At 35.4% G+C, this 21,603-nt stretch overlaps 1 protein-coding gene across 1 annotated transcript in view; it reads left to right on the top strand.

The window, feature by feature from the left end:
- Positions 1 to 21,603, top strand: part of LOC136035414 (uncharacterized) — a 91,043-nt gene that overhangs the window by 25,155 nt on the left and 44,285 nt on the right. The window contains exons 6-7 of the mRNA XM_065717207.1: positions 4,237 to 4,444; positions 18,493 to 18,640. Coding sequence (XP_065573279.1) covers positions 4,237 to 4,444; positions 18,493 to 18,640 — 356 coding nt within the window. The remainder of the gene's footprint in view (positions 1 to 4,236; positions 4,445 to 18,492; positions 18,641 to 21,603) is intronic.

Raw genomic sequence — 21,603 nt, 5'->3', positions numbered from 1 at the left:
GGGACACCCGGACACAAATCACGACCGGGAACATAAATGACAACCGGGACGCAGGGACACAACTACAACGGGGACGCCGGGGGCACAGGCGGGATATATAATTGACGACTGAGACACAGGGATTGTTTGAATAGAAATTACAGACCGGGACACCAGGACACAAATGACGACCGGGACACTGGGACACAGGGAATATAAATGACGACCGGGACACTCAAAGAGAAAATACAAACTGGGACACCAGGACACAAATGACGACCGGGACACAGGGAATATAAATGCTATTTACATGCAAAGACAATGGGACAGCGAAGAATGTTGTATATTCGCATGTTTTACGTAGTTAAAAAAATATATTTATATCTATCTCTATTCACAGGTGGGACACAGGGACACAGCTACAATGGCGCGTAACTAATATGGAGCGTAACGACTTACGCGCGCGGGGAGGCTTGGGGGGGCGCGAAGCGCCCCACCAACTAGGTGTTGGGGTGGCGCAAAGCGCCACCCCAACAGCTAGTATATATATATATATATATATATATATATATATATATATATATATATATATATATATATTTGTTGGTGCTGTGCTGAGGAAGGCCCTTGGAATTAGGGCCGAAAAGTTCACCAAATTTAATTTCACTGTCTGGAGAAAATTTCCCTTACTGGGCAGTCAAGGTTGATGCTTATACTAGCAAAGTTAGCGAGACCTGAGCTGCTCAGACAGGTGAAGTAATCAAGAGGACTGGAGAACCTCCAGGTCCTGTACCCTGTCGAATCATGTAACGCGTTTTATTAGCCCATGAAGTGAATGGTTTGATCCAAAACGAATTGCAAGAGATATGATTCTTTAATTTCTCCGACTCAGAAAAATGCGTTCATTTCAGATATGCAAAGTTTGCTAATCTAGCTATTTCACAACAATGCTTCTTTAAGGTCGACATGGACTTTTTTTTGGGGGGGGGGGGGGAGGGGGGGGGAATTCATGTTTCCATATATAGGCGTACAAGAACAAAATTTATTTCTAGTATAGGGTATTAGATCACAGTGATTATGGAAATAACCTTTATATGAACGTTAAACTAAAAATTATTTTTTTTTAGGTTGAGGCTGATTTTGAAGAGTTGAAATTTCTGTTTCCATATAAAAGCGTACAGCGAAAAAATTGATGTTTAGAATAGGTAACTAGATCCCGGTGATTATGAAAGCTACTTTTATTTGAACTTAAAACTAAAAGTTAGGTTTTTTAGATTGAGTTTGATTTTAAGGGGGTGAAATTCATGTTTCCATATAAAGGCGTACAACAACAAAATTGATGTCAAGAATAGGGTACTAGAGCACAGTAATTATGGATATCATGATTATTTCAATGTAAAATCAAACTTTTTTAGAATATTCCATCAGTGTTAAACTACTCTTAATCTGAAAGAAACTGGTCTTAAAATGTAGAATGACAACCATCACCCATTTCGATGGTTTAACTAACAATTGAAACATTTTCGACTTTTTCAGTTATGTAGTAAACAAATGTGATAAAAAAAGAAAAAAATTCGATATTCATAGATCTTCAGTTTCTTCCACATCATTAACTCTGAGAAATTATATTGTGACACAGTTAGCACAACTTGTTCCCTTACAAGGTGCACAGGCCAAAGTGCATTTCGTGCTAATTCTTTTGTAAGCGCATCGTATATTTAAGCAGTCAGTTTTGCAGTTACAATGAAAAACTGCAAGGAGCGAGTCGGAGGCAGTGGGGAGTCCACCAAAAATAAGGCGATATAATGTATTCTGAATTATCCAACGAAACTGGGCAGGGTCGAGTTTTTTCTGGAACTCATCCCAGAGTTCCAGCGATTCAACTTGCAAATAAACTCGTTATGAATGGCAGTTGCAAGCATCAATGGTAAGAGGAAGAACTTTATACTCCACATACGAAAGCAGATGATGTAGCTTCCTCGATTAGTTTGAGATGACACAATTGATTGAGGGCTGAAGTTGACCCTGGACACTTATACCAAAATGTTCTTTCTTTCTCCCGTTCGGATTAATAACTCGTTATTTTTCATCAGAAGCTGTAGTCCTACTGCCATAGACACGAGAAGTTTAATCACACCCAAGGAAGTCGTTGGCATAACGATTTTGCTGCATATACCAAATCAAAGTTTGAGTTTTTTTGCATCTAAATCCCAAATTCTATTTTTTGAGATTCTAGTTCGAGGCTCAGAGTAAAAGTATATCGATAGGTTACCTATGTATGCATGATTACACAGGAGTATAAGCAGATCTGGATTGTTTGCTACAAGGACAGTAGGCATAAAAAAAGTAGTTCAACTGCATTTAGAACTATGACAAGATCAGCTTCACCTTCCGCTTGGACCTGACACCCAGCTTTGGTCAGGTAGTCAATGGTCATGGCTATGATTGCTTGCTTATTCTTGAAGTTTCTAAGGAACACTTCTTTCTTTGTAGAACAGACGATGTTCCTGCTAAAATTGATCTGCAGATACAATAGTGTCTCTTTCCGTCTCAAGTAGATGATGTCTTTGATTAAAAGTGCTTGGTCGCATCCGTCAAAACCCCCGACATCCCTTGAATCCCGTATTTCCGTGCAACGTAGTCAACGTACTTTTGGCAGATACTATCATAAGTTGTTTCTCCAAGGATTCGCTGAAGCATTGCCCCACCCTCGAGAGCTGTATAGTTGTCACTGAAATCTTTGGCGAATTCTTCAATTTTTAGCTGCTGCTCGGCAACCAGACGCCCCATCGCATCAGTTAGGGCAGGCTTATCGGCTAATCGTGGAGGTCCGTTTGCTTCAAAGTGACGGAGACAATGAAAACAATTCATACTTAAAGTATGACTCCAAATCATCGTCACTATTTCCAACAATTGTCTACAGCCGCTGAAACATCAATGCTGGATCAACGGAAACTGACTGTACGTTAATAACTAGTGCAGCTCTATTAGTACGCGTTAAGGCCACAGACTTTGTCTTGAATGTGTACGTGTTAACGTTTTCCACTGTCATGCTATCCATGATTTCTTGTCCAACAGATCTAACTGTGTCGACACTGTCTTTTTCATTAGCTGTAATTCTATAAGTAATGTTTCAGAATCTCGGGTCTTCTGCGAAAGGGGTATTCTCAGCAAGAAGCAAAGGAGCTTGCTGGTGTTATGGGTATCATGTTCAATTCTAAACTCTCTAATTTCTTTGTGCTGTTTGCTCATCTTGTACTGGACCTTAGCAAAAGTTTTTATCGATTAATTAATTACACTACAAGTTGGTGCTAAGGGTAATCAAGTCAGCCTTTGTAACCAATTCATGCAGCCTCCCCTTATGAGAACACCATTAGTTTTCAGCAAACTCATGAGGCCCTGTTCACTGACCACAGACCCACCCAACATTTTTGGATCTGCGTATAACATACCTCCCGTTTTGAAAATCGTCAAACAAGTTGGGATTGATAGTTTTCAGCTGTTCCATATTTTGTAACTAGACCCTGGCAGACTTCGCATGTATCAAGAGACTGGACGCTGGGAAATACGGCAATGTAGCTTTCACTGCCTGAAGCTGAAGACTAAAGTTCTCCTTACGCTCTGCTTGGATGAACTTCTTAAGCATGTCTATCATTTCCACATATTTCCACGATTTAGAAGCACCCGAAGGATTTCTACATTCTGGAACTGTGGGATTTTATCGTTCACGAAAGGGTTAAAGAACTGATTGAATATTTATATGATAGTTTTAATTTTACGTTCACGTAAAGGTGATTTTCATAATCACGGTGATCTAGCACCCTATTCTAGACGTAGATTTTGTTGTTGAACGCCTTTACATGGAAACACGAATTTTCCCTCCTCAAAGTCAACCTCAAGCTAAAAAAAAATATATTTTTGAAACAGCTAGATGGGTAATCTTTGTATATTTGAAATCAGCGCATTTTTCTGAGTTGGGTAGTCAAAGAATCATTTCTCTTGTAATTTGTTTCGGGTTAGGCCCTTTTTTCTCACTCTTCCTGGACTATCAGGGAGATGATTCGTCCGGATGGCATCTTTCTTCATTATCTTTCTTTGGGTAATGACGAGAACTCGTACTGGAAATAATATCTTTCTGTGTGCAAAGGAAAATTACTTTTTGGCATAAGTATTTTTTTTTTCTTTGTTTAGGTTTAAGTATTTTTCGTTTTATATTTTACGGTAATTTTCTTTTTTTTAGTTTTGTTTTTCATATAGATATCTAAGTATGCAACCGAATGGGCGAAGAAAATTTCATTAAATGATAAGATGGAGCATCGACCCGAAAGAAAATATGGCGAAAATATTTATTGCTTTTGGTCTAACAGCCCCAATTTCCAACTTTCTGGTAATGCTCCAGTTGAAACTTGGTACAAAGAGATAGAGGACCATGAATTTGGTAAAGAACCTAAAACAGCCAAAACAGGTAATAAGTTATGTAGTCAAAAGCATGTTACTACATTATGCTTTTCTAATTTGTATTGTTTTTCATCTACGAAGAAAGAAAGCTAATATTTTTTTTCCTTTACTTATATCATAAAGAAAAATCAATTATATATTTTTTAGATGTAACGTAGTTTTTGCATTTTATGTCTTTCAAATTCTCCTCGTACCGCATTATGTTCATAAGCCTATCCGTTTTAATTATAAATATGTCCGCATTATTGCGTGACGGACAACCTTTTCTCAGTGTTCAGCGAGACAATCATATTTTTTATGATGCACTAGCATATCGAGGAAAAAACTCCCCAAAGCATTAACCTTCTCAACCTTGGCTATAGGATTTGTCCTTGCCGCATTTCTAAGAGTATCATCCAGGTAATCTGATGTAAATTAAGATAATTGTCTAAAAAGTGATTTATTAGTTTCAGTATTTATTTTTTCATAAACAGTATTATCTGGCATCATAATATTTTAGTTATATTTACGAATGAAAAATACAATGATGAATAATTTCGACCTTTCCATACCCCCCAAGATCGACGTAACACGCCTTTGCAAACCTGATGTATGCTTCATATGCGCTATTAATATTTTGAATCGTTTTTGACGCACATTTGCCATTTTTGGACTTAGGGAGGCACGATTGACCTTGAAAAGCAATGTCCTTGATTCAGAAACTCTAGTTGTTGGACAAAAACCGTACAAACAAGTCATAGATCAAGGCCGTTACACTCGAAATCTTAGACCCGAGGTGTCAGGTAAAGCTTCTTGGTGATTTGCCGACATATAGAAGACTCAACAGGGTCCACAACAGGCTGATTCAGAGACACAATAAACTCTTTCTAGAATAGACAAACGATCTGGAGTAAGCTACCATGTAAGGTGATGTCGGGAACCTGAACAAACATCTTTGCGATCTGACAAGGGATAACGCTCCTTCGCTTGGTCCTGTAGTGTCCGTAGACGGCCGTCAATTCAATGAAAAAACCGTCCGGCTAAATCAATGGAGAGACCACTTTTCGAGTTTCTTAAATACCGAAGCTGTTGTGCAGACTAACCAGGACATTGCACGCCTAGTGAATATCATCTAAGAACCGTCAACAGAGGAAAGTGCTACTCTCTTCGCGCTAGCAGAAATTAAGTCAGCAACAAAGTGTTTGAAGAGCAATGGAACTTCAGGCTTATGTGAAATATCAGCAGAGCCCCTCAAGAACGCAGGGCTAGCTATGGCGCTCTGGCTCTATATAATCTTCTGTAATGTGGTACACAGAATGGGTTCCACAGCACTGGCGTGTGGGCATCATCCAACCTCTGTGGAAAAGGAAGGGAAGCAAGAGCATATACTCAAACTACAGAGGATTACTCTTCTTTCAGTGCCTGGAACGTTTTTTGCAATGACTTTGTATTCAGTACCTTAACAAACATCTTCGTGATCTCACAAGGGATTATGCACCTTCGCTTGGACCTGTAGTGTTCGTAGACAGCCATTGATTCAATGAAGAAACTGTCCAGCTAAACCGATGGAGAGACCACTTCTCGAGTTTCCTAAATACCGAAGCTGTCGTGCAGACTAACCAGGACATTGCATGCCAAATGAATATCATCTAAGAACCGTCAACAGAGGAAAGAGCTACTCCCTCCACACTAGCAGAAATTCAGTCAGCAACAAAGTGTTTGAAGAGCAACGGAACTGCAGACTTATGTGGAATATCAGCAGAGCCCCCGTAAGAACGCAGGGCTAGCTATGCCACTCTGGCTCTACATAATCTTCTCTCTAATGTGGTACAAAGAATGGGTTCCATAGCACTGGCGTGTGGGCATCATCCAACCTCTGTGGAAAAGGAATGGAAGCAAGAACAAATGCTCAAACTACAGAGGGATTACTCTTGTTTCAGTGCCTGGAAAGTTCTTTGCAACGACTTTGTATGACCGCTGAAGAATTTTTCGGAAAGAAAGACACAAATCCAACAGGCCGGGCTTATGCCCAAGAAATCTGCTATTGAACATGTTCTTATACTGCACCAGTTTGTGGAAAATATATCCGAAAAAAAAGCTTGCATAGCAATTCTGGACTTCGAGACTGCCTTCGATTCGGTCGGCCATAAATCATTCTGATTTATAGTTCACTCTCTCGGATTACCAGCCAAACATTGTCTAATCCTTTAAAAGCTATACGAAGAAATCAAGAGTAACATCCAAGGCAACGGGAAGCGGAGCAGGTCATTTACCATCAAAACCTGTGTGCGACAAGGCTGTGCTGTCGTCCTAAAATTGTTTAATTGTGTCGTAGGCCGTGTCACGACTCGAAAAATTAATCCATTTCCCTATGGTCTCTAGTTTGAAGATCGAGTCTTGACCAACGTCGACTTCAGAGACGATCTTACGCTCGTTACCGACTCCATACAACAGCTGATAGACACTCTGAATATCCTGCTAGGCCAACGGAAAGCATTATAGTTTATCGAACACAGGCTCAAGTTGCTACTAACTTCACCTACCATAGAAACAGGATTTAAAATGATGGCTCCGTGAAGCCGGCACTGGGCAGCCGAATCGCAAAAGCTTCTTCCGTCGTCAAAACCCTCAATGCCATTTGGAGATCACCCAATATTCTTACACCCACGAAGATGTTCATATATAGTTCATCCTTGGACTCAGTCCAGCTCTACGCGGCTTAGACATGTTCCCATAAGTCCACGATCTCGAGCCCAGTAAACGCCTACCAGACGAAACAAGTTTATCGGATCGAGGGTGTACGACGGAACGATTTGTTGTAATGGAGGGCTCCTGGCCCTTACTCACCAAGTTCAATTCTCAGCTAAAAATTTCCCAGTGGACTCTTACAAGGCTTGGGCATCTCCTTCGGATGTCACTGACAGCGCCTGCTAGAATCATATTTGACTTTGAACCCACGTCCCATGGTTTGTCACACCTGAAGGTTGAACTTTGGACCAGGCAGAAGGACAGCCTTCAGATGTTTCTCACCATGGTCAATATTGCTGCTGATACGGTTCTCTTCATAGCAGCAGATCTGTCCACCTGAAGGAACAAAGTTGTTACGCTTTATACGTCAAAAATTATGCGGCATTAATTAAAGTAAGAAAGTAAAAACTGCGATTTAATTTTAAACTGAATTTTGAGAACACTCAATTTTATGCTTGCGAGTTTTTGACAGGTTAAAATGAAAAATAAAATAAACAGTTACTCAAAAAGAAATAAAGCCATCCTTTCAACGATAGGGACTACCACCGTTTCAGTTCTTTTCTTTGATTGATAAAGTTTGATTAGTGCTTTCTTGTAAGAATTTTTGTGCTTTATTGAAAACAAAAGTGTTTGAAACCTCTTTTATTTCATTATAATAGCATTGAAAAGTAAAAAAAATATATCAAATTTTAAGGAATTGTGCTGTTTTCTATTATTGTTTCTTAAGCAATAAATTTTATTTTATTGAGCTAGTACACAGTAGATTTTCACCAATACTTTCTTCTTTTTTTCTAAATTCCTTTCAAATGAATAGAAAATCATTTGGAATTTTTGTAACCTTTTATTAATTTTGAGATTTATAAGATGCACAATTTTTTAAATACATATAGTTTTCTGTAAAGTGAAACTGACAATACCCTCTTTAGAACAATGGAGGCAATAGTGGTCCTACTCTTGTTCGTAACCCTGTAATTGTATATTGGTTTATTTTTTGGATGTTTTTGTTGATTGCGTCACAAATAAAAAACCACTCATTGTAATACATATTGTTTTGGTAAAGATGGGTACAGAGTTTACACCTTTATTTGGACACTACTAAACTAGAGAATTGACCTACTTACATAATCATACTAAAAGAGAGATATCTTATTGTAGTAGCAGTAGTAATAGAAGTAGACGAAACAGTTGTCGTAGCAGTAGTAGCAGTAGTAGCAGTAGTAGTAGTAGTAGTAGTAGTAGTAGTAGTAGTAGTAGTAGTAGTAGTAGTAGTAGTAGTAGTAGTGGTAGTAGTTGTAGTAGCAGTAGTAGTAGTAGTAGAAGTAGTAGTAGCAGCAGTAATAGTGGTAGTAGTAGCAGTAGAAGTAACTATAGTAGTAGTAGTAGACAAAAGAGAGATCACCAGCCAGATCCTGTCATTGAACCTTCCCTAGCAACCAGATTGTCTATGCTACAAAGGGTATATCTCTTTTGCATACTTCAATGAGAACCTCTTTTGAATATATATTTATGATGCCCTAGCAACCAGCTATAGCAACTAGATCCAACATAAAGTTGGATTTTGAATATATATATATATATATATATATATATATATATATATATATATATATATATATATATATATATATATATTGTGTGTGTGTGTGTGTGTGTGTGTGTGTGTGTGTGTGTGTGTATGTACAATTCTGGCTCCTAATTTTTAATATTCAGAATTCTTAGGCAATTACCAGCTGGTTATGTCAAGTGATTTTTTTCGAAAGGGTGCTGTATAATAATAGCTTATGATACAGATAAAAACTCTAGCCAAGTATTTCCAAATCCTGTCTGATATTATCAAACTTCTTTCACTAAATTATAAAACTCTCGCCTAATATAACAAGAATCCTCTATTTAATTTTTAAACGCTTACATGGTATGATCAAAATCAACATACAAACAGAAAATGAAAGACACTGGGTCATGCAAACACGAGAGAGAGAGAGAGAGAGAGAGAGAGAGAGAGAGAGAGAGAGAGAGAGAGAGAGAGAGAAAACAATGAATACAAACACACAGATTCAGATATACAAAGAGACAACGACAGACACTGGGAGATGGAAATACCAACCCCGACACAAAGGCACAGAGTGGGAGAGAGAGAAAAACACATACAATCACACAGATTTAGAAATACAAAAAGACAAAATACAGAAACTGGGACAAGCAGACAACCACCCGGACACACAGGCACAGAGAGTGAGAGAGACAAACACACAAAAACACGAAGATTCAGATATACAAACAGGCGATACAGACAATGGGACAAGCAATTACCCGCCCAAACACACAAACACAGAGAGTGAAAGAGACAAAAACATATACAAACACACAAATTCAGACATACAAACAGACAAAGACAGACATTGGGATAAGCAAACACCTGTCGAGACCCAAAGGCACAGAGAGTAAGAGAAACAAAAAACACATACAAACAGACAGATTCAGACATACAAACAGACAAAGACAGACACTGGGACAATCAAATACCCGCCTAAGTACACAGGCACAGAGAGTGAGAGAAACAAAAACAATATACAAACACATAGATTCAGACATACAAACAAAGGCAGACACTGTGTCAAGCAAACACCCGCCCAGACACACAGGCACAGAGAGTGGGAGAGATAAATGCACATGCAAACTCAAAGATTTAGACATACAAGCAAACAAAACAGGCACTAGGTAAAAGCAAATACCCGCCCAGACACACACAGGCACAGAGAGGGATAGAGACGAAAACACATACAAACAGACAAAGGCAGACACTGGGACAAGCAAATACCCGGCCAGATGCATAGGTACAGAGAGTAAGAGAGACAAAAACAGATACAAAGACCCAGATTCAGACTTACAAACAGACAAAGATAGACACTGGGACAAGCAATCACCCGTCTAGGCACAGAGGCACAGAGAGTGAGAGTGATAAAACACATAAAAATACACAGATTGAGACATACAAACAAACAAAGACAGACAATGGGATTAGCAAACACTCACCCAGAGACACAGGCACAGAGAGTGAGAGATACAAACACACAAACAAACACACAGATTCAGGCCTACAAAGAGACAAAGACAGACACTAGGAAAAGCAAACACCCGCCTAGAAACAGAGGCACGGAGAGTGATAGTGACAAAAACATACAAACGCACAGGCTCAGAAACACGAATAGACAATGACAGATACTGGAACAAGCAAACACCCACCCAGACACACAGGCACAGAGAGTGAGAAAGACAAACGAATACAAACACACAGATTCAGACAGACAAAGACCGTCACTGGGACAAAGCAAACATCTACTGAGAAACACAGGCACAGAGAGAGAGCGATAAATCACATAGAAACACACAGATACAGACACAAAAACCGACAAGGACCTAAACTGGGACAAGCAAAAACCTGCTCATACCCACAGGCACAGTAAGAGAGACAAACAAATAGGCAGTCAATTTCTACTTTTACCCAGGTACTTGCAGCTAACCTACAATCCCCACCTTTTTTTCAAATAGCTTTATTCAAGCTAGGCTCACTTACCTTGGCGTGCCACACTAAGGGCGGATGTTTGCTTGTGCAAGTGTCCCTTTTTTCTGTTTATATGTCTGAATCTGTGCGTTTGTATGTGTTTTTGTCTGTCTCTGTGCCTGTGTGTCTGGGTGGGTGTTTTCTTATTCCAGTTTCTGTCTTTGTCCATTTTTATTTCTGAATATGTGTGGTAGTATTTGTTTTTTGTCACTCTCACTTACTGTGCCTCTGCGTCTGGCTGGGTGTATGCTTGTCACAATGTCCGTCTTTGTCAGTTTTATGTCTGAATCTTTGTGTGTGTGTGTGTTTTTTACTTCTCTTACTCTATGCCTTTATGTCTGGGTAGGTGTTTGCTTGACCCAGTGTCTGTCTTTGTCTGTTTGTATGTCTGAATATTTGTGTTTGTATGTATTTTTGTCTCTTTTTGTGTCTTGGGCGGGTGTTTGCATGTCCCAGTGTCTATGTTTGTCTGTTTGTATTTCTGAATGAGTTTGTTTGTATATGTTTTTTATCTCTCTCTCTTGTGCCTTGTGTCTGGGTTTACGTTTGCTTGTCACAGTGTCTGTATTTTTCTGTTTGTATGTCTGAATATGTGTATGTTTTGTCTCTCTCACTCTCGAAGCCTGTGTGTATGGTTGTGTGTTTGCTTGTCAGAGTTTCTGTTATGTCTGTTTGCATGTCTAAATTTGTGTCTGTATCTGCTTTTGTCTCTTTCGCTTCAGTGCCTGTGTGTCTGGGCAGGTGTGTGCTTGTCAGAGTGTCTGTTTTGTCTATTTGTATGTCTGAATCTTTGTTTATTACATGTTTTTGCTTTTTCCACTCTCTGTGCCTCTGTGTCTGGACGAGTTTTTCCTAGCCCCAGTGTCTGACTTTTTCTGTTCGTATGTCTGAATCTGTTGTTTGTTTTGTTTTTCTTAGCTCTCGATGTCTGTGCATCTGGATGAGGTGTTTTCCTAGCCCAGCGTTTGTTTTTCTTTGTATGTCTGTATCTGTGTAATTGCATATGTTTTTGTCTCTTAGCTCTGTTTCTGTGTGTCTGGGCGGATTTAATTTTCCCAGCGTTTGTTTTTCTTTGTATGTCTGTATCTGTGTAATTCCATATGTTTTTGTCTCTTAATCTCTGTTTCTGTGTGTCTGGGCGGATGTTTTCTTGTCCCAGTGTCTGTCTTTATCATTTTGAATTTCTAAATATGTATGTTTCTATTCATTTTTTTTCTTTTTCACTCTCTGTGCCAGTCTATCTGGGCTGGTGTTTGCTTATCTGTGTGGATTTTGGAAAAAAATCAGTTTATCTCTCTCAGACTTTGGTAAAAACCTTGTTAACCTATCTTAATTTTTAGTATACCCCTTAGAAGCACACTAGTAGTATCTATATCTCTGAAAATTCCTTTTTTTATATATCCAGATTTTTAAGAAATAGTCTAAATGTTCGACTTGCAAGAGTGCCCTTAAATAATGAAATCATAACAAAGTAATGCATAAAGATTTTTTTGAAATAACAGCATATAGAATATTATCATAAAAACAAAAATGAATGCTTTGAATTTGTTACATTTTAAAAATACTTGATCATTTAAAAAACTTGGGTTTTAGTTTTGACACATACGAAGAAACACATTTAAAATTTATCTAATTAAAAATATATCATTTAAAAAACTTGGGCTTTAGTTTTGACAAATAAGAACACACACAGTTAAGATACATCTGATTCATTATAGATATTTGATCGTTTAAGGAACTCGGCTTTTTTTTATAAATAAGAACAAACGGTTATGATACATCATATTTGTTACAAAGATATTCGATCATTTAAGAAACTTGGGTTTTAGTTTTGACAAATAAGAAGACATACGTTTAAAATACATCTGATTTATTAAAAAATTTTGGTAATTTATAAAACTTAGGTTTTAGTTTTTGACAAACAAGAACACACACGGTTAAGATAAATCTGATTTTATTATAAATCTTGATCATTTAAGAATCTTGGGATTTAGTTTTGAGAAATAAGAAAAAACAGGGTTAAGATACATCTCATTTATTAAAAAATATTTGATCAATTAAGAAACTTGGGTTTATTTTTGCAAATAAGAAGACAAAAGTTTAAAATGTTTCTGATTTATGAAAGATATTTGGTCATTCAAGAAACTTGGGTTTTAGTTTTGACAAATAAGAACACGCATGGATAAGAGACATCTGATTCATTGAAAATAATTTATCAGTTACGAAACTTTAGTTTTAGTTTTGAGAAATAAGAATACATACAGTTAAAATACATCAGATCTATTTAAAATACTTATTTAAGAAACTTGGGTTTTATTTTTAACAAATGAGAATGCACACGGTTAAAATGCATCCGATTTATAAAAAAATTGAGCATTTAAGAAACTTGATTTTAGTTGTGACAAATAAGAACACACTCTGTTAAGATAATCTTATTTAAAAAAATATTTTATCCTTTAAGAAACTTGAATTTTAGTTTCAACAAATAAGAACACACACACGGTTAAGAAAAATATGATTTAATAAAAGTTCTGGTTATTTAAGAAACGTTGGTTTTAGATTTGACAAACAAGAACACATATGGCTAAGATAATTTGATTTATTAAAAGATATTAGATCATTTAAGAAATTATGGTTTGAGTTTTGACAAATAAGAAAACACACACGGTTAAGATACATATGATTTATTAAAAATGTTATATCATTTAAGAAACTTGGGTTTTAGTTTTGACAAATAAGAATGCACACGGTTAAAATACATCTGATTTATATAAAAAAAATTGAGCATTTAAGAAAATTGGGTTTTAGTTTTGACAAATAAGAACGCGTACTAATTAAGATACATCTTATTTACAGAAAAATATTTGATCATTTAAAAAACTTGGGTTTTATTTTCTACAAATAAGAATACACACACGATTCGATAATTTAACACACTCATATTAGATAATTTAACACTCACATTAGATAATTTAACACACGCATCTGATTAATTTAAAAAAATTGATCATTTAAGAAATTTGGGTTTTAGTTTTGACAAATAAGAATGCACACGGTTAAAATACATCTGATTTATAGAAAAAGAAATACTTGACCGTTTAAGAAATTTGGGTTCCAGTTTTGACAAATAAGAACACACACGGTTAAGATACATCTAATTTATTAAAAATTATTTAATCATCAACGAAACTTGGATTTTAGTTTTGAAAAATAAGAACGCACACAGTTAAGATACATCTGATTTTTTAAAAATATTTTGGTCATTTAAAAAACTTGGGTTTTAGTTTTGACAAATAAGAATACACACGGTTAAGATACATCTGATCGATTAAGAATATTTGATCATTTAAGAAACTTGGGTTCTAGTTTTGACAAATACGAATGTACACATACATCTGATTTATTAAAAATATTTGATCATTTAAGAAACTTGGGTTTGCGTTTTTAAAAATAAAAACACACACACTGTTAAGATTCATCTGATTTATAAAAAAATATTTGATCGTTTGAGAATCTTGGGTTTTAGTTTCGACAAATAAGAACAAGTTTTAGTTTTGACAATGAGAAAATATATATGACATTATTAATTTCGACTTTATACATACCCCATTACTAAGCGATATTTTTCAATAGGCTTTATTCTATCATTTACCTCATAGGGCTGTCATATGATCGTTTAAAATATATACGACTTCATTAATTTGACTTTTACCCCAATACTAATCAATACTTCCAAAAAATTCAAACTAAAAAAAAAATTCAAGTAAAAAAAAAAGAAAAAATGTCACTACAAACATTACATTTTTTAACAGGCAAAATCACGATTAACATATCTATACCATTTTCATTTCATATTTTGAAAACATCACAAGTGAATTTTTTGGTTTTAAGTATATTTTAACATATTTTAAGATATGAAAAAAAGTTGAAAGAATTGCTAAGTCAATAAAAAGAAAAAGCATTATTTTTCTAATGGGAAAAATCACGACTAACGTATCTATATCATCTACATTTTGTATTTCGAAAATTTCACATGTGCATTTTTTAAGTATATTTTATGTCATTTTAAGACATGAAAAAAAAGTTGAAAAAATTTCAAAGCAAAAAAAAATAAAGTTAAACAAGGATTTTTTAAAGTAAAGTTCAAGAAAAAACTAAGTTCAAACAAAGAGGGGTGCAAAAATTTGGAGGGAGTGGCATTAGGGGACTTGGAGGCTGGATTATCGATGACCATGCGCTGCCTCTTACAAAAGTATTTATATAAGATCCCATTCCCGATAATATTTTGATAATCCAGCCTTATATTGGATCTGGCTGACACGGATGGTTGCTAAGGCCTCATTTCTGTATGCAAATGAAATTTCCATGAAAGTAAGCAAAAGAGATGTATCCTCCGTAGTATAGACAATCTGTCCTCTCATTCCGTGAAGGTTGAATATTAGTTTATCAGCTCCTGACATGAATACGTAGGTCATTCACCCAAATTTTTACATGGATAGTAACCGGCTATGCGAATGATGTATTTCTGTGATGTCTTCCTAAAAAATTATTCACATAATTATTATTACCTGAATATGTAGGTCAAAGGTTTGTGGTATAGTAACCAGTTATGCTAATGAACTTGGTTTAGTACTCCCTCTGGCCGCACTACTGACATTCTAGCCATTAGAGCTTTTGTTGGGGTTGTAGTACTACTCTTGTTTAAAGGCATATCTGTTTGTGTTCAGTTTACTTGTATTTTCATTTTAATTTCACCTTGTTTTAGGTTTCATTCATTCTATCTTAATTTTTGAGAATACGCTCATTTTAATTTCTGTCAACCTTTTTAATTAACATAATGCAAATTTGCTGTAATTGCATAAAGGGTACATATTTTCAATTTTTCAAGACGTATGGGTTCATTTTCAACGTGCTTCCAACGTGCACTTTCAACGGTAGCCTAAGAATATACTCAGCTTTGGTAAAAGTAACAAATGGACATTAAACTGAAAATCTTCTTATCTAAAAGATATATGCTTAAAACTATAAATATACCGGCTAATCTAAGAAGGTAAATAGATTAAAAACACACGGTCTAACTAAATAGACTAAAGCAAACAATTAATTGTGATTTTGTTCATTCTGCTTGTCTCATTAAGTGAATCATTTTACGCACATCTGCGCCAAAAGCATTTTAGCAAATAAATGTTTGAATTCAAATTAGCATGAGAGCAAAACTTATTTCGCCAATACGTTTTTAATTAAGCAAAATTTGGAGTAGATTAATTGATCGAGTTGACGCGTACGAACAGAAGCACTTCTCATTCTTACTACTTCTTAGAAACGACTAAATAGGGTTGTCCAATGGATGCCAAGGCTCCAATGATTATTTTTTTCATGAACCCTCTATAAGAATGGATATTTGCAACATTGGATGCAGTTACTTTCATTCACCTATAATTTTACTTTTTAAGACCTTTTGAGACCACTTTCGAATTATAATAAACTGTTCAATTCTTATAGTTTTCCTTTGCACAATTTCTGTTTTTGGAGATAGTTTCGGAGTTGAAATTCCTTTAACAAGACGCTGTCTTATAAATTTTTGTTATCAGATTCTTTGATTAGATCAACACTTTGATGAACGGTTCTTTGTTCTGACCCTTTGGTTTAATATTGCCTACAGTAGACCTTCTTTGATTTTTGGCTATTTCTGGATTGTCTTTGCTATAGAAATCACATGAATCTTTTCCCAAAATGCATATGTTTTTCGAAGTTATTTTCAAAAACAGCTACCTTATAGTTTAAAAATATTCTGCCAAAATTTCACGTTTCCATCCTGAATAGCTTAGCAGCAAATTACTAAATGGATTTAAGGCTAATAAGACGTTTGATCTTACACACTAGATATCATGCATAGAGTATTTTTAAACATTTGCCCGATTTTCTTAATATTCCAAATTTTAATTTCAAGGTTTCTGTTTGTTTAGAACCTTCAACAACACTCAATTCAATTTGAATGAGATAGTGACTATTAAGTCTATTCAGTTTTTGTTCATTGCTTTATGAATTAAATAAAAAAATCAAGTGTTTTTAACTGAAAGTAAGGAACGACATTAGAACCTAAAACGAACAGAAATTACTCTGTGTATGAATGGGACTGTTCCCTCCTCGACGCCCCGCTCTTTACGCTAAAGTTTGACTATTTCTCTCAATTCTACTTTTTAAAACTGTAAACAACTTTAGCGTAAGGATTGGGGTGTTGAGGAGAGAGTGGCCCCTTTCTTACGCGGAGTAATTTCTGTTCATTTTAAGTTTTAATGCCACTCCTTACTTTCAGTTGAAAAAACTTGTTTTTTCAATTACTTTCTGAACGTTTTTGAATTAACGCATGTTTGATTTTGGCTCTCCGCACATAAATAATGAAAAGGAAATTTGCGTATTATTTTTTTTTCTAAATGGTTTTCTCTTAGTTTTGATCGGACGATTTAGAGAAAAAGGGGTAAAGAGGAGGCCTAGTTTCCGTCCAATTTTTCGGTTATTTAAAAAGGCAACTAGAACTTTTAATTTCTAACGAACATTTTTATTGGTAAAAAATATGCGTAGCTTCCGAATTAACTTACGTAACGAACTTCTATATTCGTATTTTTTATTATGTATAAGAGGAGGTTTGCCCCCTCCTTAACATCTCACTATTTAAACTAAAGCTTTAATTTTGTTCCAATTCCTTAAGAATGACCCCTGAATCACAAAGGCCGTACAATAAATAGTTGAAATTACTAAAAAAAAACTTCAGCGTAAAGAGCGAGGTATTTAGAAGGAGATGAATCCCTCATATTTTTAATAATCTCTGTTTGCTTAAGTTTTAATGCTGCTCCTTACTTTCAGTTGCAAAAATATTTTCAAATTTATTTTTTCATTGTTTTTTTAAATAATGCTCGAAAATACTATACCCCCTTCATGGAATTTCTCTTCCCCCATGACAGATTCCTCTAAGGGAAGATCCTCCCACGTAGCCTCTTCCCTCAACCCCCCCCCCCTTCCTAACCAAAAAAAATCCCCTGAAAACATCTGGACACTTCCCAAGAACCATTCCTGTATGTAAACATTGGTCAAAGTTTGTAGCTTGCAGCCCCTCTCCCGGGGACTCTGGGGGAGTAAATCAGCCCCAAAGACATAGTTATTATGTTTTTTGACTATGTTGAACAGAATGGCTTTCTCAAAACTTTGACACGTTGACTTTGGGAAAAACTGAGCTTGGGAGGGGTCCTAGGTACCCTCCAATTTACTCTTGTTACTTAAAAAGGGTACTATTTTGATTTCTGTTATAATGAGCCCTCTTGTGATATTCTAGGACCACTTGGTCGATACGATCACCCCTGGGAAAAAAACAACAAACAAACAAATGAAGACGCATCCGTGATCAGTTTTCTGGAAAAAAAATACGAAGTTCCACATTTTATTAGATACGAGCTTGAAACTTCTACAGTAGCAATATCTGATATGTTAATTGCGTTGGTGTGATTTTCGTTAAGATTCTGTAACTTTTAGGGGGTGTTTTCCCCTATTTTCCTAAATAAGGTAAATTTCCTCAGGCTCGTAACTTTTGATGAGTAAGACTAAATTTTATGAAAGTTATATATTTAAAATCAGCATAAGAATCCGATTCCTTTGATGTATCTATTAGCATCAAAGTTCCGTTTTTTTAGAGTTTCTTTTACTATTGAGCCGGGTCACTCCTTACTCTGTTTGATTCTAGTTTTTCTCATATTGATATTTCTTGATTTTAGGGCATTTCACTCAAGTTATCTGGAAAGAATCGAAAAAAATTGGAATCGGCTCTGCAAAATCGAATACAGGTCGAATATATGTCGTTGTAAACTATGATCCACCGGGAAATTACGTAGGAGAATTTGCCATTTGCGTACCACCTCCTGGGTAAGACAAATATTATCAAATCTTAACGAGCACACATACGAAGCTCGTTTATTAAAGTTTAGGGAGTTATGGATGTCGTTTATTTTCGTTTTTTCTGCCTAGGAAATGCTTTTAATATGAAATTCAAAATAATTTAATCAGATAATAACAAAGCATAGTATTCTAACGGAACAATCAGGTTTACAGGGAATATACATATATGCGGTTGTGTGTGTGTTTGTACATGTGTGAACGAGATTTTGTGTACTTACAGTTCTTTGTTGTACAATTAAGTATGTTTCATGATCAATAGTGTTTCTGAAAAAATACATTGATAAACGACTGAAGATATTACAAGTAATTAAAAATATTGAAACTGGTTGCTTATTTTCATGAATATATGAAGAAATGATGGAAGCTTTCGCAAGTAATTAAAATATTGAACAACTTTGCTTGATTTTAAAACCGAATCTATATATTGACAGTCACGCGGCCAAAACAGACTGAGATAGTTGAATGGAAGAAACGTCGAAGATTTACTCGGTAGTCACAGGTTTTTGTACAGGGGTATTTTTCAAAAACGATTTGCCGTTCAAGACATTATAGACTGATTTCATATTCGAGAAAATTGTCAAAATAAAAAAGCAGTTTATGAAAGAAAAAGGTTGGGGTGAGCTACGTGTTACTCTTGCCCCATGTGTAGCTTAAGAGTTTTGGAGGAGTGTTAGCAGCTTTCGCATTTAAAAAGTGACAAATTAAGGGTAGTATTATTGATTTCTTGGGGTTCCTCCAGACGATTGTAAAAACATAATTGTTCAGCTTTGAAAATACGTAAATGAAGTGCTTAAGAGAGATAGTAACTTAATGGTTCCTTTTTAGGGGGGGAGGGAGTGTAGATTGTTATTTTTCATTTATTTTGCGATGTGAATTATTACATATTTTGCTATGTGATACTCCTTGGCTAATAAGCTTAAGGTTATTTATATTATTATTATTATTATTTTTATTATGGCGTTGACGTGTGCGTGTTTATTTTCATGTTTTTTGTATTAGTTTTTTGCGTCAGAACATCAAACTGATGAGTCTTCGGGGTGATTACTGTTCCATTTATTTCTATTTGAAGAAAATCAGAAAAAAACTGCCTTGAATTTTTACTTTTCCTTGCACAAAAATCAATGTATTTAGTGCGAACATCTAGATGAGGTTCTAATTATATTATTCTAATCATATTATAGTTATGCTTTTTCAAGAAAATAAATACTTTGATAATTAATTTGCTAGGGACAGCACCTCTAGCCAATAAATTACGGAATTTAGCATTAGTAAATTTTTTAGTCCTAAATATACTGAACTTGCAAACAAACTCGTATATACGTTAATTTAAGAGCTCGGTTCTGATATTTGAAAGCATCTTTTGTACTCTTAAACATTTCCAAAATGATATTCAAAAGGAATCGGAGACATATAAAACATTTATAAAAACTTTCTCTTTTTCATGGCATATCTTTCAATACAACATCAGAAGGAGTTAGAATTAGAGTGAAATTAAACACGATTGCTTGCTGATATATTTTTCTCAAAATGTAAATTCATATGCGTATGCAATTTTGTAGAAACCTGAAAATTTGATTTTATCAATATCAGTATATTATTATTAATTTCATAAATTTGCAATATTGCTATTGATTATCTTTATCGTACACCTGACTGATGTAATAAGTCCTAAAGCTACATTAAAGTCCTACAAAGCTACAGGTCACACTTGTTGATAAAAACTAGATTACAAATAACTAGAGTGCCACACACCATGCTGTAATTGGCAATTTAGACAATGTTCAAATTAATTTGCAACGAAGACCACACTGCTTTTCCCTCATAAATACAAACTACAAACTGAAACAACAGGGAGTTTTTGTTTAGACGGTGGAAACTTACCCTTAAATGAATATTTGGACCCTGTATCCAAGGACTGTCCTTAGCAAAACGAATGAAAATTTAAAAGAATGTCACATTGAAATACGATCATTGAAACTAAAATCGTTTCAAAACAGTCCTAAGATCCTGATAATTTTTTTTTTTACATTTATATCTTTAATAAATCAAACATTCTCAAGATTATAAGGAATAAATATACCGTAGCCTATATATATTAATATGACAATGCACATTCATTAGTGTTCAGCTAGTGCAAATTGTGTTCTGGCCTCGAGAAGGGATACGCTACGCTTTGTAGGTTATTTGTTTCTATTTTTGCCCATTATTGGTTTAATGGAGTTCTTTACTTTTCTTTGAAATTTTATTTTGTGGGAAAAGTTCTTGAATTAATTTTTATTCACTTTATATTGACATAGTCTTTTTTAAGGAAAAAGAATTGTCCTGCAATTGTCCTCCAATTACTTTTGATTCCTAAAATGGGCACTAGAGCTTTTAACTGTCAACCAAATTAGCTCATGTAAAATGTGAATGATAATGGTAGTTATGATAGAGCAGCGCTGTCTATGATATTGAATATATTCCCTTTTAATACCTACATGCTGATAGTTTTTTCGTTTGATTGAAGCTCCCCCACAACGTTCCGTAAGAGTTTCATCTTATCAAACAGTTCGCGGTAAAGAACTGAAACAAGAACTCTGAGTCATGATGTCCTTCTAAATATCAAAATTCATTAAGATCCGATCACCCACTCGTATGTTTTTAAATACATAATTTTTTCTAATTTGTCCTCTCCCTTTAGCCCCCCAGATGGTCGAATTTGGGAAAACGACTTTATCAAGTCAATTTGTGCAGCTCCCTGACACGCCTACAAATTTTCATCGTCCTAGCACGTCCAGAAGCACCAAACTTGCCAAATCACTAAACCCCCCCCCCAACTCCCCCAAAGAGAGCGGATCCAGTACGGTTCCGTCAATCACGTATCAAGGACATTTGCTTATTCTATCCACCAATCTTCATCCCGATTCCTCCACTCCAAGTGTTTTCCAAGA

Source organism: Artemia franciscana, chromosome 14 (genome assembly GCF_032884065.1).
Source record: "Artemia franciscana chromosome 14, ASM3288406v1, whole genome shotgun sequence".
NCBI classification, from domain to species: Eukaryota; Metazoa; Arthropoda; class Branchiopoda; order Anostraca; family Artemiidae; genus Artemia; species Artemia franciscana.
Note: the sequence above shows the minus strand (reverse complement) of the source record. Positions and strands in the feature narration are given on the sequence as shown.